Source organism: Medicago sativa, chromosome 3 (genome assembly GCF_051527215.1).
Source record: "Medicago sativa cultivar Bolivia chromosome 3, Bolivia_mono, whole genome shotgun sequence".
Lineage (NCBI taxonomy): Eukaryota > Viridiplantae > Streptophyta > Magnoliopsida > Fabales > Fabaceae > Medicago > Medicago sativa.
In genome coordinates this window covers 5,448,764-5,463,645 of record NC_140751.1, presented here as the reverse complement: position 1 = coordinate 5,463,645, position 14,882 = coordinate 5,448,764, and the positions used below count along the sequence as shown (strand labels likewise).

The 14,882-nt window shown below is 33.2% G+C and overlaps 2 protein-coding genes across 7 annotated transcripts in view; one reads left to right on the top strand and one right to left on the bottom strand.

Moving 5' to 3' along the window:
* LOC146935151 (putative cellulose synthase A catalytic subunit 6 [UDP-forming]) overlaps positions 1-3,259 on the top strand; it is a 49,988-nt gene extending 46,729 nt beyond the window's left edge. For both annotated transcript variants that reach the window (XM_085750310.1, XM_085750309.1), the window contains 5 exons: positions 342-554; positions 658-928; positions 1,550-1,749; positions 2,014-2,364; positions 2,497-3,259. In XM_085750310.1, the coding sequence (XP_085606436.1) occupies positions 342-554; positions 658-928; positions 1,550-1,749; positions 2,014-2,364; positions 2,497-3,093 (1,632 nt within the window). In that variant the 3' untranslated portion in view covers positions 3,094-3,259. The remainder of the gene's footprint in view (positions 1-341; positions 555-657; positions 929-1,549; positions 1,750-2,013; positions 2,365-2,496) is intronic.
* An 854-nt stretch (positions 3,260-4,113) lies between these two features.
* On the bottom strand, positions 4,114-10,976 carry LOC146935150 (E3 ubiquitin protein ligase RIN2-like). Of its 5 annotated transcripts, none has more exons than XM_085750304.1 (13): positions 10,840-10,976; positions 9,472-9,906; positions 8,639-8,716; positions 8,079-8,165; positions 7,849-7,970; positions 7,554-7,650; positions 7,357-7,462; positions 6,857-7,026; positions 6,627-6,764; positions 6,469-6,536; positions 6,151-6,381; positions 5,410-5,797; positions 4,114-4,653 (listed from the first exon to the last, which is right to left on the bottom strand). In XM_085750304.1, the coding sequence occupies exons 2-13, from the start codon at positions 9,706-9,708 to the stop codon at positions 4,546-4,548; spliced, it is 1,830 nt and encodes a 609-aa protein (XP_085606430.1). In that variant the 5' UTR covers positions 9,709-9,906; positions 10,840-10,976; the 3' UTR covers positions 4,114-4,545. The 5 variants fall into 5 exon arrangements, with proteins under 5 accessions (XP_085606430.1, XP_085606432.1, XP_085606431.1 ...); XM_085750306.1 differs by having other exon boundaries at positions 4,114-4,602; XM_085750305.1 differs by having other exon boundaries at positions 6,869-7,026.
* Between the last annotated feature and the right edge of the window lie 3,906 nt (positions 10,977-14,882).

Below are 14,882 nucleotides of genomic sequence, written 5' to 3'. Positions count from 1 at the left end.
TTTGTTTTTTTTTTTTTTTGGTCAAGTAGCCTAGTGGCTAGATTCACACATAATGTGTGGAGAAGTGGGGAATCCGGGGTTGAACCCCAGCCCCTGCACAAATTATCCCTGGTAGCTACCAACTGAGCTACACTTACGGGACAACTATTCTTTAATTTATTACATTAGTGTCAACTTTTTTATGTGATTCCCTTTCGTCAAATAATGACCGTAGGAAGATCTGTGTCATGCGATTTTGATCGGCGATTTACATTGTTTTTAATTTATTTGTCGAGGTTTAAATTTGGACCGTCCGACTTCAATTAAACCGCCTCTAATGCATTGACAATTCTATGAAACAGGTTAGAGTGTCTTCTGTACTTTCCAATGCACCTTTTGTGTTGAACTTAGACTATAATCATTACATCAACAATAGCAAGGCTATTAGAGAAGCAATGTGTTTCATGATGGATCCATTAGTAGGAAAAAGGATTTGCTATGTTCAATTCTCACAAAGATTTGATGGGATTGACACTCATGACCAATATGCCAATCAAACAAATACATTTGTTGATGTATGTAAACTCTTGTCACACTCTCAAAAAACTTTATTATTATTTTTTTTTGGTTTTTAATTTTGAATGGAAATTATAATAAGCTAACTCTCTTTTCTTATAGATAAACATGAAAGGTTTGGATGGTATTCAAGGACCTACATATGTTGGAACAGGATGTGTATTTAGAAGACAAGCACTTTATGGTTTTGATGCTCCTAGGAAAAAGAAGGCACAAAACAAGACATGTAATTGTTGGCTAAAGTGTTGTTGTTGTGGATTGTGTTGCATGGGAAAGAGGAAGAAGAAAAAGATGAAAAAGTCTAAGTTTGAGTTAATGGATAGTAGTCATAGAAAAGTACACTCTGAATCATCTGTTGTTGGGAGTACTAAAGGTAAATTCTCTAGTATTTGCTACATGTTATATTCAACCCTAAAAAAATAAAAAAAAATAAACATCAAGCATATATATCAGACCGAAAATTTCAACCGATTAAATCGGTAAGTTAGTTGATTGGTTTGATGTCGGTTATATTACAATGGGAAATGATCAATACCACGAAAAGTTGATTTACGACTCAATAACGAACCATTGATTTCAATCCACTCCCTCCCTGATTTCCGCCAAAAAAGAAGTTATTGAATTATCCTGAACTAATATCACACAACTCAGCTTTTTCGTGGTTCCCGTGAATTCTTTTTCGTGTTATATAGCTATGCTCTATTACAATTTAGTGAACTATAGTTGGTTCAAATGGTTTTCATTTTTCAATTGTTATTTATTTATCATCTGATTTAATCGTAGTTGAACCGATTGAATCAATTAAACCTAGCTTACGGGTTTCACTAGTAAGAATACCTAATTTCATTATAGAAAAATGTTAGGTTCTGTGACTTTTGTCAAATCCTAGTAAATACATAGATGTATTATAAATACTAATCTTATTCAACTAGAACATAGATGTATTATAAATACATCATTCATTTAATCTAAACTTATAAAATCTCAAATGTAGGAAATGAAGATGAAGATGGCTTGTCTCTAATCTCAAGTCAAAAGTTAGTCAAGAAATTTGGAGAATCTCCAATTTTCATTGCATCTACTCAATTGGTTGATGGTGAGACACTAAAGCATGGTGGGATTGCTTCTCAACTTACAGAAGCCATACATGTCATTAGCTGTGGCTATGAAGAGAAAACAGAATGGGGAAAAGAGGTATATAATTTGTTACCATTACTTTTCTATTCTAAGTCTTGTTGGATAAACAACTTAATTTATACGCACTTATCATATAAGCGTTTAGGTATAAGTTATTTCTATAATAAAAACAAGTTATAGACACATCGTATGTTGTTTTCGTAAGATCTCACAAACAATCTTAAAAGTGTTATCGCGAGTAAATATGTTTAAACAAGTCAATCCAATGCAAACAGTCATAAACACTTGTTCGACTATATAAAATTCTTTTTCTTCGTTCAGGTTGGATGGATCTATGGTTCAGTTACAGAAGATATCTTAACAGGTTTCAAAATGCATTGTCATGGATGGAGATCTATATATTGCATTCCTGAAAGAACTGCATTTAAAGTATCTTCATCAAATAACCTTTCTAATGGTCTACAACAAGTCTTTCAATGGGCTCTTGGATCCATTGACATATTCATGAGCAAACATTGTCCAATTTGGTATGGATATAAAGGAGGATTAAAGTGGTTAGAAAGGATTTCTTACATAAATGCTATTGTATATCCATGGACATCAATACCTTTGGTGGCATATTGTACTCTTCCTGCTGTTTGCTTGCTTACTGGAAAATTTATCATTCCTGAGGTATGAAGCCTTTTCGAGCGTTTTTGGCCGTATCTGTGATTTTCTTGTAGTGCAAGCAAAACAGCTTTTGTTGTCATTGAGTTTGGCAAAAATTATCTCTGCTTATTAATATTATTCTTGTTGTCAATGCAGCTTAGTAATACAGCTGGAATGTGGTTTATTTCACTTTTCATTTGCATTTTCACAACAAGTGTGCTAGAGATGAGATGGAGTGGAGTTACAATTGATGAATGGTGGAGAAATGAGCAATTTTGGGTAATTGGAGGTGTTTCAGCAAATTTATATGCTGTATTTGTAGGTCTATTCAAAGTCCTAACAGGTGTAAATAGCAACTTCATTGTAACATCAAAATCAACAAAAGATGATGAAGACAAGGAACATAATGAGATAATGTTTGGTTTGAAGTGGACAACATTATTAATCATACCAACAACATTGCTTATATTAAACATAATTGCTATGGTTGCTGGATTGTCACATGCAATTAACAATGGTTTTGAATCATGGGGACCATTATTTGGGAAACTAATGTTTTCCTTTTGGGTGATTGTTCACTTGTTTCCATTCCTTAAAGGTATGACTGGAAAGAATAATAGGACTCCTACCATTGTTCTTGTTTGGTCAATCTTGCTTGCATCATTCTTCTCTGTCTTGTGGGTGAAAATTGATCCATTCTTGCCTAAGTCAACTGGTCCAATTTTAGAAGAATGTGGATTGGATTGTAACTAACTACCAAATTTGGTAGTGATATTGATATAGGAGTGTTATTAGAGGAAAACTAGATATTGTTTGGTTGTGGGTTGTAGGGAATATTGTTTAACTTTTTTTTTTAAAGAAAAGATTGTATAGCTTATCTATAATGATTGACTTGATTCTTGGAGTACAATTTTGGATGTTAACCTTTATAATGACTTCTGCTTGATGAAACTTCACTAATGCATTTTCTTTTGTTCTCTAGATGCATAATTAATTTTGGTATTCATAATTGCGATTAGTTTGTAAACTTAGTAATGAAAAGTGTTGATGAATTTAGATCAAACGTAAGACCGTTAATGAATTGATGAATAACTAACTACCATCCTACGAGGGTATTAAGAGTTTCTTTTCAAATGGCATGTCATAATTTGAATGGTGGTTAATGGGAACAAAAAGTATTAGGGCATGTTTGGATTTAGCTTATTTTGATCTTATGAAAAAGAGCTTATGCAAATAATTAAGTTTTTATGTTAAATCATAAGATCTTACTAACGAGAAATGTATATTCATAAGTTGTTTTTTTCATAAACTACCTTAACAAACTTATAAATAATACATTAATGTTTATTTATTTGCATATGCTGCTTGGTATAAGCTCTAAAATAAGCCAATCCAAACGGACCCTTAGTTGTATATACAATGGTTGAAACTTATTGACACAAATATCAAAAGACCGTTAATTGCCTCAAAAGCGCATTGTCTAATATTGGTAGCTATCACTCTTGGCAATACGTAGAAGATATTGCTACAACTAGGATAGTTTATGAAAATAGCTTACAGCTTATATCAAAAACAATTTGACTTATTTTCTATTATAAAAACAACTTATAGGTAAACACTTATATATATGATAAGTATTTATGCTATAAGCGCTTAATTAAGTTTTAAATCTAAACCGGACCAAAATATGAATACAAATGCACATGATTTCTTCATAATGTCACCAGATAGAGAACTTTCTTATAGTTGTGTATATAGTTTAGGGCATTCAAGTTAGATAATGACATGGCTCAAATTGAATTGAATAATTTGAGATACCTCACTCTCTCTCCCACCCCTCACACCAACTGTGACAAAGGGAGAGAAAATTGCAACATATTTGGAGGTAGCAGAAGATTCACACAATTACTATTACAAATTACAATTACAATTACAAATTAATTAAAAAAGACAAACAATGACAGAAAGGAACGTGCCCAACTTGGAGAAAAACACCACATTTATTTTACTACATTCAGGACTCAGGGTGAACAAAGAGAAGGAAAAAACCTATATATATTTTCTGCTATCTTTCTTGGGTACAAATATTTTATGTGCTGACTCCTATATACATGAAAATGATGCCTATGCCTCTCCAAGGACAATTGTAGCTCTAAGTCCTTGATTCTTCAATAAATTTATCATCCAAATAAAACCTTAATAAAATCACATTTGGAGAAGATTATTCACAGTAACTGTAACAGAATTTGTCCGCTGCAAGTCCTGTACAGCATCAAAAGCTTTAGATTCAATATATATCAGGCATTCATTTTTCTGCATAATAAAATTAAGGACCAAAAAAATAAGTAACTCCTTCAAGGCTTCAACAACTATAAGATGCAAATACACTCCATCAAATATAATACTTAATAATTAAACCCTTAAACTGTGTTGTCAAATAGTGACTATTGAGGTGCAATATATAGCACTGTAGCGCATTGAAATTTGAACAATGTGCTATTTTCTGCTACCCAAACATTGTGGATCTTGGAATCTAGGCCTAAGTGCCAACTTGTACAAGTTATAGCATGCTGAACAGCTAGAAATGATGGAAAACTAGGATGGTTACAATTTTAAGCATTATATTTTTATTATTTTGTTGAAAGGAAGCATATTTAACCCTCAAGAATTTGAATATCATCAATCTGATCTACTCTTTTCACATATCTCCATCTACCTCCAACAATTGGACTATCATCTATCTGATCTGCTCTCTTTGAAGTACTTCTATACAAATTTTCGTTCCTCAAACGAGATTCTACCATCTTTCCTACTATGGGACTACCCCAATTTTTTTCTATAATGGTTGAATTTCTAATCATTTCTTGTGTAGCCGTTCACCCATTGCAATTTTCTCATGTTTGCAACACTAGGTTTGCATTCTTAAAGTACAAATTTACTTCATAAACTGCATTTATCACCCATCAGTTATCATACCATTCATACATACCCAAAGTTCAGAAAAAATTACTTCAAAAAATGTTTTGCACTGAAATATACATTATATAATGCAAAAAATCTAAAACATACCTGGAATATTATGTCGTCCGGAATATGAGGTAGAACCTCCCGAACAGTCTCAGCCATAGCAAGCACATTTGCTAAATTATCATTTGCAGGCCGTGAAGCGGTCCTTATATGTAAACCACCATTTCCTCCTGGCAGTCTTACACCAGTGGAAGGAGCGGTCGCCTGACTTGGACCACTCGCGGAAGCCTGAGAAGGATTAATAGGCCAAAGGTTCCAAGAAGCATCATCAAAGGTTGTCTGAGCATAGGTTTCTCCGACAGATGCAAGATGTCTCATCATCATTTGAACTCTCCCGAGACCTACTGTTCTGATAGCAGTAGATGGACCAGCTCCATCAACACCCTGATTTGGCCAAGAATGCAACCAACCTGAGTCCAGTCCTGCGCTCCTAGATAAGAAAAGGCCAAATCGGCAAAAAAATATGCTTCAATACACATAAGATAATAAATCTACATATAAAAAACTAAAATGGAATAATCAACCATTCTGATCTTGCAATAAATCAAATAAGAGACCAGCTAAATAAATGAAGACTTGTAGGCATAGAGTTTGAGTTATATCCCATATATATGGGACACATTTCCGATCCTTTTTACTACTATAGTGTTTGTTTCCATTGATTGATTGCTGAGCTAGGAAGATTTTGTATCCTCTTATACATATTGCACACAACTGTTCAAAACGACAGCTCCACAAAAAAAGAGACAGAAGGACATGTAGCATGGAGTGTGAAGATTTTACCTCCAAGGAACACCTTCGGCATTGTTGAGTGTCGGATTTGGAAACAATCCTGTAGGCATGTTATGTCTAGCCGAGTTTTGACGATCGAATCCGGCACTCATTTGGCGTGCAAGTTGCTCATCACTAGATATTACCCCTGTACTAGAGTTTGTTTCATTTTCAGGCCGGCCTGCAAAAAGTGGCTTTCGGCATGTTGGACAAGTATACATCTCAGTCAGGCCTTGATCCAACCTAAAATCAGTTCAGAAACATATAGGCATCATCTCACTAAAATGAACGAAATAGAAACAGATAAAAGTTCATAAAATCAAACCATACCACGATCTCAAACACGCAAGATGGAAGAGGTGATTGCAGTTTAGCTTTTTAGCCTTAGCCATAGGTTCCTGTCATAAGCAAATTAAATTTTTTATTGAAAAGTATACCCAACTGACACCAAGATCGACCAGAAAGACAGGTTTGGCAAACTAGCATACTCTACAAATAGCACATTCATCTTCATATCCTCTTAGCTCTTCAGTGGTTGCATCAGGAAGAGCTGCATGAAGTGCTCCTAGAGCTATCCTTAGTCTAATAAAGCCTTTTATGCGGTTTATCATTGCACTAAGTAACGCCTGCTCAAAAGAAAATCAATAAACACAGGTGGCAGAATATGCAATCATCAGAAATATTCCAAATTTATGCAAATTAAGAACAATAGATATACAAAAATATTTACACGTATATTTAGAAATAGCACTGCATCTACAAGATGGAAAGCCATGCCATGAAGCCGCCATATATACAAGTAATGACCAAGTGCCATAAAAAATGTGGCCATATCTAGGAAAAATCCCAAGTTCCGGATAAGTATTCCCTTCCATTCCAATAAAGAACCTACAGTTATACCACATAATTAGGAAGTTCAAATGCAGAAGTTGATAGACATGCTATAACTTATCGAGGAAAAAGATCAAAAAAAGTTCACACTAATCAGATTATTTCGGCAATGTTAACCAAATATGTTGTCTGCAGCAACAATAAAAATTGAAAGATTTCAGGTATTCTGAATAAGAAAGTTGAATGAAAAAATGGTGATACAACACATGCTCTGCCTAGGTAATGCAAAGAGAATCATATATAAAACAGGAATGCACGTATCTTAATACCCCCAATAGAGTTGATTAGTTATTATAAGTTCCAGGATCAGACTTTTATCCAAACTACCTGCGGTTAATGTATCAAGCAGTTTAGTTGTTCGGAAATCACTGCCACTGCAAGCCGAATGATGAATCCATATGTCAAGTAACTGAAATCCATGCACCAAAATGGCCTGCAATTCATATCACACCATGAACAATCTAATTAAATCCAGCATGATGATATGAGTAGATCTCAAATCTGCAAAGATGCATTTTAAATACCTGCAGTGTCTCGAAAGCAATACTCAAAGGCTCAAAGAAAAGTAACAGGAACATAGAGGACCCATGTGTGCTATATATTTCAAGACAAAGCCTTATCCTAGAAGCATAAAAAGAGAAGTGTCAGAAACATTCCAAGCTATAAAATTACAATAATGACATCGATTGTTTCAAGCCTTTACGAAAATTAAATCTAAGCATGCTCAAACGGGAAAAGCATGATTTCCACAGCCCTAGCTGTCATTTATGTTAAACAAGGATTGTATCGAAAAAGAGGAGTGAAAAGAGTAAGCAGTACCAGAGAACATCAACCAAGAAAATGAATAACAATGCTGAATATACACGAAGATATGTCCAGGGTGTGGCAGATGGAGATGCATTCAGCCGCTCCAATCGATCTCTAGCCAGAGCTTGAAACATCTATGCAAAATACGTAAATCATGTGCAAGAACGTGTTAATGAACATTTTGAACATAACAAATCTCAAAAGAATTACTTCAATCTGTTATCTTCTAGTATAATATACACCTTTAAAGAACAAAGTACGGCCAACCAAGTTGACCAAAGACCTGCTTGATAAAGTGTTGGTGGCACAATCAGTGGAAGAAATGTCCCCTGTCCATCCACCATGACATAATAAATAACAATTAAGTAGCATAAATGTGATTTATCAACATCAAACTGTTCCCATTACATTTAAACTTTTCAAAGTTGATACAATATATATTTACTAGGTGCTCACAAATGTTTTCCATATCTCTAAGTCAACAAACTTGCACATTATCAAATGATGAAAAGTAAGAGTTTGAAGCGCAAAATAAAAAAAATCATTAGTATTCCTGCAACCATGTTAACTAGCTTATAAATTGTTCCAAACACTAAGCCAACATATAAAAGGAAAATAAGGAACACGATGAAAAAAGGGATGCCACACCAATGGAGTGTCTTGCAATCAAAAGCATTACAAATTAGACTCAATATTATTTTGAAGAAACAATTACTTTGCTAAGTTTCACTTTCAATAAATAGTCTGAATCAGTTTGCAGGGCAACACATTTAATAAACCACAGAAAAAGAAAAGAACTAACCTTGTAAATGACATAATTAACGAGACGTTCAATCAGTTTACGAGTTTCAGAAGGGTACAACTCTGAGAAAAACATAGCCTGCATGCGATAAGAAGGACCATGAACAGAAAGAACAATGTTGATGTAGGGAAAAACGATATACCATGGAAAAAAATCATGGACACCATTGTAGCCTACTAAATTACTTCAAAAGTAAAGAAAGAGAGGGGTGTAAAGTATTATGGTATCCCTTTTCTCATAAAAATACATGTCTGCAGGAAGTAAAAACGTGTGACAACAATTGACCATAACAACTTTTGTGAGCTTATTCTTCTATCAACCCACCAGCAACATGATATGATAAGTAATAAGGCTGTCACTCATGTCCTAGGATGAACTATAAATTCTTGTTGTGAAGACACCAGAACTGGCTATGAGCGCTTTGGTTGATAAGTTGGAGTTGTATGTCATGGACAAACCGGTAAGCTTGACGAAACAAAGAGAATTGTCTCTTTGAATTATAGTCAACTCATCCATAATCTATGTTTGGATCATTCAAAAGTAAAGGAATACTATATATAGATATCTCAGTTGATCGAAATATATATCACAACACCCCCCTAAAAGAATGAAAATTACACTCAAGCACCTAGCCATTCTACTTTAACACTACTTGTTTCACCCTCTTAGTTTAAAATGAAGCACGAGAAACTCTGCAAATGGTATTAAAATCCACGTAGTCTACCAGAAGTACTAAACATACAAACCACCACAAATCAACATGTCCCATTGGGCATAATGCCATAATCTATTTATACTTTATATTAGTAACTACTATTCCATTACAAACTCACCTTGAGACTAAGATTAAGAAGGACGAATACATTGATCATACAATTCGTCAACCCTATGGTGGTATACAAACCCAAAGGTAACTCAATGTCATGGTCGACATTGTCCAAGTGAATTGAATTCCAGCCAATTAGTCCATCTGATTTAAGCTTCTCTAATGACAAATCTGTGCAAAACTGAAGACCTACAAAACTTAACACCGTAGAAACCGCCGAAATTGCTATAAACTTCACAGCCATTACTAATAATAACTTCAGCCTCTCTAGTGCTAACACCAATCTCCTGGATTTTCATCTGACTTCAATCATTGCCGCCCTTTGTCCATCATTAATATGGTTCAACATCCAATGGAACCAGAGGGCAGAGTTTATGAAATCAGCTTAAAATGCCACCATCACTCAGCTACCCTCTCAGGTCTCCAAAAGAAATAAGATACCCTAACAGAGAAAGAATGAACAAGTGATTAGTTAAAAACTTACTAAATTGCTACCAAAAAAATCCAAATAGAAAAAGAGTTTAATGAATGTGCATTGACGGTGTAAACTAGTTTTACACTATCCTCCAATAAGAACCACCATGTTGTCAACTTGTCATGTATGTCTATATTATTATAACCGCTTTTTGAAAAGAACTATCAAACGCTCCATTCTTATTGGACGTCAGTGTAAAACTAGTTTGACTAGTTTACACTAACCATGCATGTCAGTGTAAACTTTGATCCCAGAGAAGGTCATCGCATACCTCACTACTTTCAACTACTAAAATTATAATGTAATGTCAAAATTGCAACCACTAATTACACATATTTGGATTGCCGGTGAGTTTGACGAAATCACAGGAGCACCTTTGATTTTGCTAAAACTCCAAAGTTGCAAAAATCACCGTGATTCTACCGAAGTCACCACCAATCAAAACATATGCACTAAATCAAATGCAGCAAATAGCAATCAGAGTTAGCACATGTGAATATTTCACAATGAATTTTCCAACAACCAATTTTGAAAGAACAAATTAGATTAATTAGTAATTAATTAACTGGTGATAAATCTAATACAATTGACTCAATTTTCATTTCCAATTCAATACAAGTTAGAGAAAACGAAATTGATACAATTCAAATTCACCTACCTACCGATCAATGAGATTTTAACTAATCAAGTACCAAATCGTATAGAACCCTAAAATCATACCCCAAAGAGGATTAGAAATTTGCAACCAAACGAGAAAAACCCAACAACCAAAATGAATCAAAAAATTCAAAGGGTAAGCGAGGAACAAATAAAAATCATTTTTTTTTTTTAGGAAATGGATAAATGCAAACAAAAATTAGAGAAAATTAAAAAAAAAATGAAAAATGAATTGAATTGAACCTGAGTCGATCTAGAAAGAGGGTGAGGTAAGGAGCGTTGGGGTTTCTGCAATTATCAATCGGAATTCCGAATCAACAGAGAGAGAAAGAGAAAGAGAGAGAATTTAGGCAGAGAAAAAAGAAAGACTATTTATATCTGGGTCAATAATTTTGCGGGAATTTAATTTATGTTATGTTATGTTAATTAACCAACCAAAATAAATAAATACTTTATAAAAAAGCAATAAGATTGATTCTGTTCAAAAGAAGTTTACTCACCATAATATCGTAGATTCAACTAACTGTTGTCTGATGTAAAAATCTTTTTAATTGATGATTTATAAATACCATCTTATTTGAGCTTTGATATATGCTCTGATTTTGATGCGTTCTTTGAGTCTAATTTATCTAAAAAAATTGTAAGTAGTAACATTACTTTCTACAAATGAGTTTTTTGGAAGAAAAAAAATTAAAAAGTTTGGGTTAAAACTCATAGGTTAAATTTAAGTATAATTCATGTATTACATTTTTGTTTGTTTTTGTTTTTGTTTTAGTTTTTAAGGGGTGCATTACATTTTTTTTATAGATGAAGTGATAAACATCACATGAAACTTATACATAATTATGAGATGTCTGTCTCTCTTCCTCTTCTCTTTTGTGAGACGTCACCAAAACCCTAGTTTCTTCTCCTTCATCCACCAAAGAGGGGTGATTTTGGGTCAATTTTTGACCTAAAATCACCCCTCCAAGTCGTTTTTCTATTTCTCTTTTATTGAAATAAGTGATTTTCACATCTATCTCGTTTTTTCTTTCGTGATTTTATCATCTTAGTGCGACGTTGTTTTGTTCGTCGTCTTTGTGCGACGTTGTTTGTGTTTCTTGTTTCGTTCAGGTATTTGTTCGATTCAGATTGTCAGATCAGCTTCGATCCATGCAGATCAAATCAATGATTTTGGAGTCAACGTTGCAGATCCGGAGACATGGGTATTCCGGAGACTTAAATATAGTCACATGTGTAGGCTTTAGTACTTTGCTGTTTTATGCTATTAACATGGATGTTGTGAGTTTGTTCACAGATTCATCCTTTTTGTTTTTAGCGAATTTTCATTGTATCGTACTCTATCAATTTGAATGAATGAATATCGTTTATTTTTGTCAAAAAATAAAAAATAAAAATTATGAGATGTCTAATTCGAACTCGGATGAAGATATCCAAATTAATAGTATTAATGTTTTATTTGTATTGTAAAGTTATTTACTATTTATCAACAATGGATTTGTCTAAGTTGTAACTTGTAAGGGACTTGGGCTCATTAAACAAGTGGTCAATGGTTCGATTATTGACCTTTGCGTATTGAAAAAATTCGATTGGGATGGAGAAAATCCACATTGTATCTCCTACAGATTCTTCGATAGAGATTAGTCATTATTAAGTGACGGTGAAAACTTCATCCCAATATCTTAGTAATCTAAAAAAAGTTATTTACAATTTGAGACATTTTTTTTTACAAAATAACTTACGATTTAGGACGAAATGAGAGAGTGTATTTCTATGTGTGTATTCAAATAGAAAGAAAAGAATATTCACAAACTTGAAGATTGCAATTAAATTTATGCATGAGGGATGCGCTAATACCCATACTCTCACGACTCTTATAGAGAGAATAATCGATAATCATAATATTAACAATGAATCGAGTTTCATTACTTGGACTCATGTTTACATAGAAGCCAATCATGTTGAAGACGATTTCGTCAAATATAGACTGATTTTATACTTTAGTTGTAGAATTTTATAATTTTTTCTTGTTTATTCATCAAATGTTTTTTTAAAGAATTTATCAAATGCTTTGTCGCCGTCAATTTTTATTATTATTATTATTTCTTATTCAGAATTCAGATCAATTGTCCCTGGTCATTTTATGTCCAGCACACCGTCACTGCTAACTAGTACAGCCATTTCATCGTTGCCAATTTTAATTGTATCACTTTTTGCATATGTCAAAGAGTTGTGCAATTATTTTTAGGAAAATGTTAACTTGTGCCCTTATGGCACAAGATAAGGTTCTTAAAATAGAATTTAAAATAAATATTGCATTGAAAATATAAGTTTTGAAGTTTTTAAGGTTATGAATGCACAATTTCCAAGATTAAGTTTCTATATTTATTTTCTTATCTTGTGCCATTAGGGCACAAGTTAACAAAACCCTTATTTTTATACGAAGACGAAGATTTGTGCAAATTTGATGAAGTGCGTAGTAGATGTTTACACCTAAAACTTAATTACTTATCGGTAAAAATTGACAGACCAACAAATTTAGAATTAAAGGAGTTTCTTGCTTCCGATTGAAAGTCAAAAGAATGCAAATGCAACTGAATGTGAGTTCTTAAAAAAAAAAAAAACTGAATGTGAGTTAGTCGAATCTTTTTTAAGTCTGTTGAGGTCCACAATGATCGTAGGATGTTAGAATTTATCAATAGTAGAACGTGACAATTTGATAATTTTACATGTATTTTATTTTTATGGCTTCCCTAACTAAAATAGTTATGAGCACTAAAGCACATTTTTAAGAAGTTGATTCCGTAAATGAGGATATATCAAGTCAAACGCAGGCACCAAATGCCTCCAACAACGAGAGAGTTCATGCAATATTCGCGTAATTATCCGAGCAAATGCTAAGTATGTGTTTGTATGTGCGGTGAGGTAGTTTTAAACGCACGTTCAGTTTAAAGCTACAATTTGTAGCTTCGGTAAAAAACACGACAAAAAGATATTGTGACACGATAAATCAAAGGTAAAAGCGGATTTAAACATAGGATTTTTTATTATTTTTTTTACAAAAGCAATGCTAGATTTTTTTTTTTTTTTTTTTTTTACAAAAGCAATGCTAAGTTCTATAAACGTTGTTTTAGCCGGTAAGCATAGTGTTTGCATTTGCAAACTTAATAATCTCTTCAAAAGACTACAAATTTAAAACTTCTTTATTTCTTGAGAGGAAGCTGCTCTATACTTAATTTACTGTATATTTGTAAGCTTTTACATTTACCAAATGAAGAGTTTCCCTACATTTGTATTTCGTTTCTAATTTTGATACATTCAAGGATTAATGTGACATAAATTACAATTCCATTGATAAAATGATAATTTATCAATATTTTTTTTGGGTCAATTTTTTGGGTGTAAACCGGGTATCCTCCGCGCGCAACTGCGGAGACTAATCCCTCGAGCATTGTGGTACCCAAATGAGCGGCAGCCTCTCCCTAAGAGTTTTAACGCTGTTGCATGCCCAAAGTTGGAATCGAACCCAGGACCTTGGTTAAGCTAGAAGAGACTCGTTCCATCTCATCTAAGCGCTTTTGGGTTTTTTTTTTGGTCAATTAGCATAGTGGTTAGAAATTTTTTTTTTTAAAATGAATAAATTGGGTGTCTGACGTTCGAATTTCGACCCCTATATATGTTACACAGTGTCTTTATCGACTGCGTTAATTTCATGAGACAATTTATCCATATTTCTATGTACCATAAATTTTAATTTACATCAAAGTAAAAAAATTCATTTTTTTAACCGTTTTACAATGCAACTTCAAACCCTCACAAGTTCTAACGAAACTTACAAAAAAATGTTCAAATTAATAGAGCAAATATTGTGACCAATATTCGAACACTAACTATTGTGACCAATACTTGAACACTAACTATTTCACTTATGTATATGAGTTCTCAAATGCCTATAGTAATTCTGTCACTAAAGTCTATTTGCTAAGACATAATTTTGACCTTATAATTTATATTTTATAAAGCTCATTTGACTAAAAAAAACATGTTTGGTAATCGCCACATTGTCCCAAGTTTATAACTTGAAATCAATTAGTTTATCCGTCGTCAGCTATAAACTAACTCATCAGTTATCACATTTTTTTTATATAATTTTTTCATGTAAATCTAGGTATGCAATACAAATTATAGGGGGGGTATGATAATAACAAGTTTTGTTTGACTATTATGCCCTTGCAAAACCCATTCAATAACAGCCCATTCTATATAGTCAAATCAAATTAATTGCA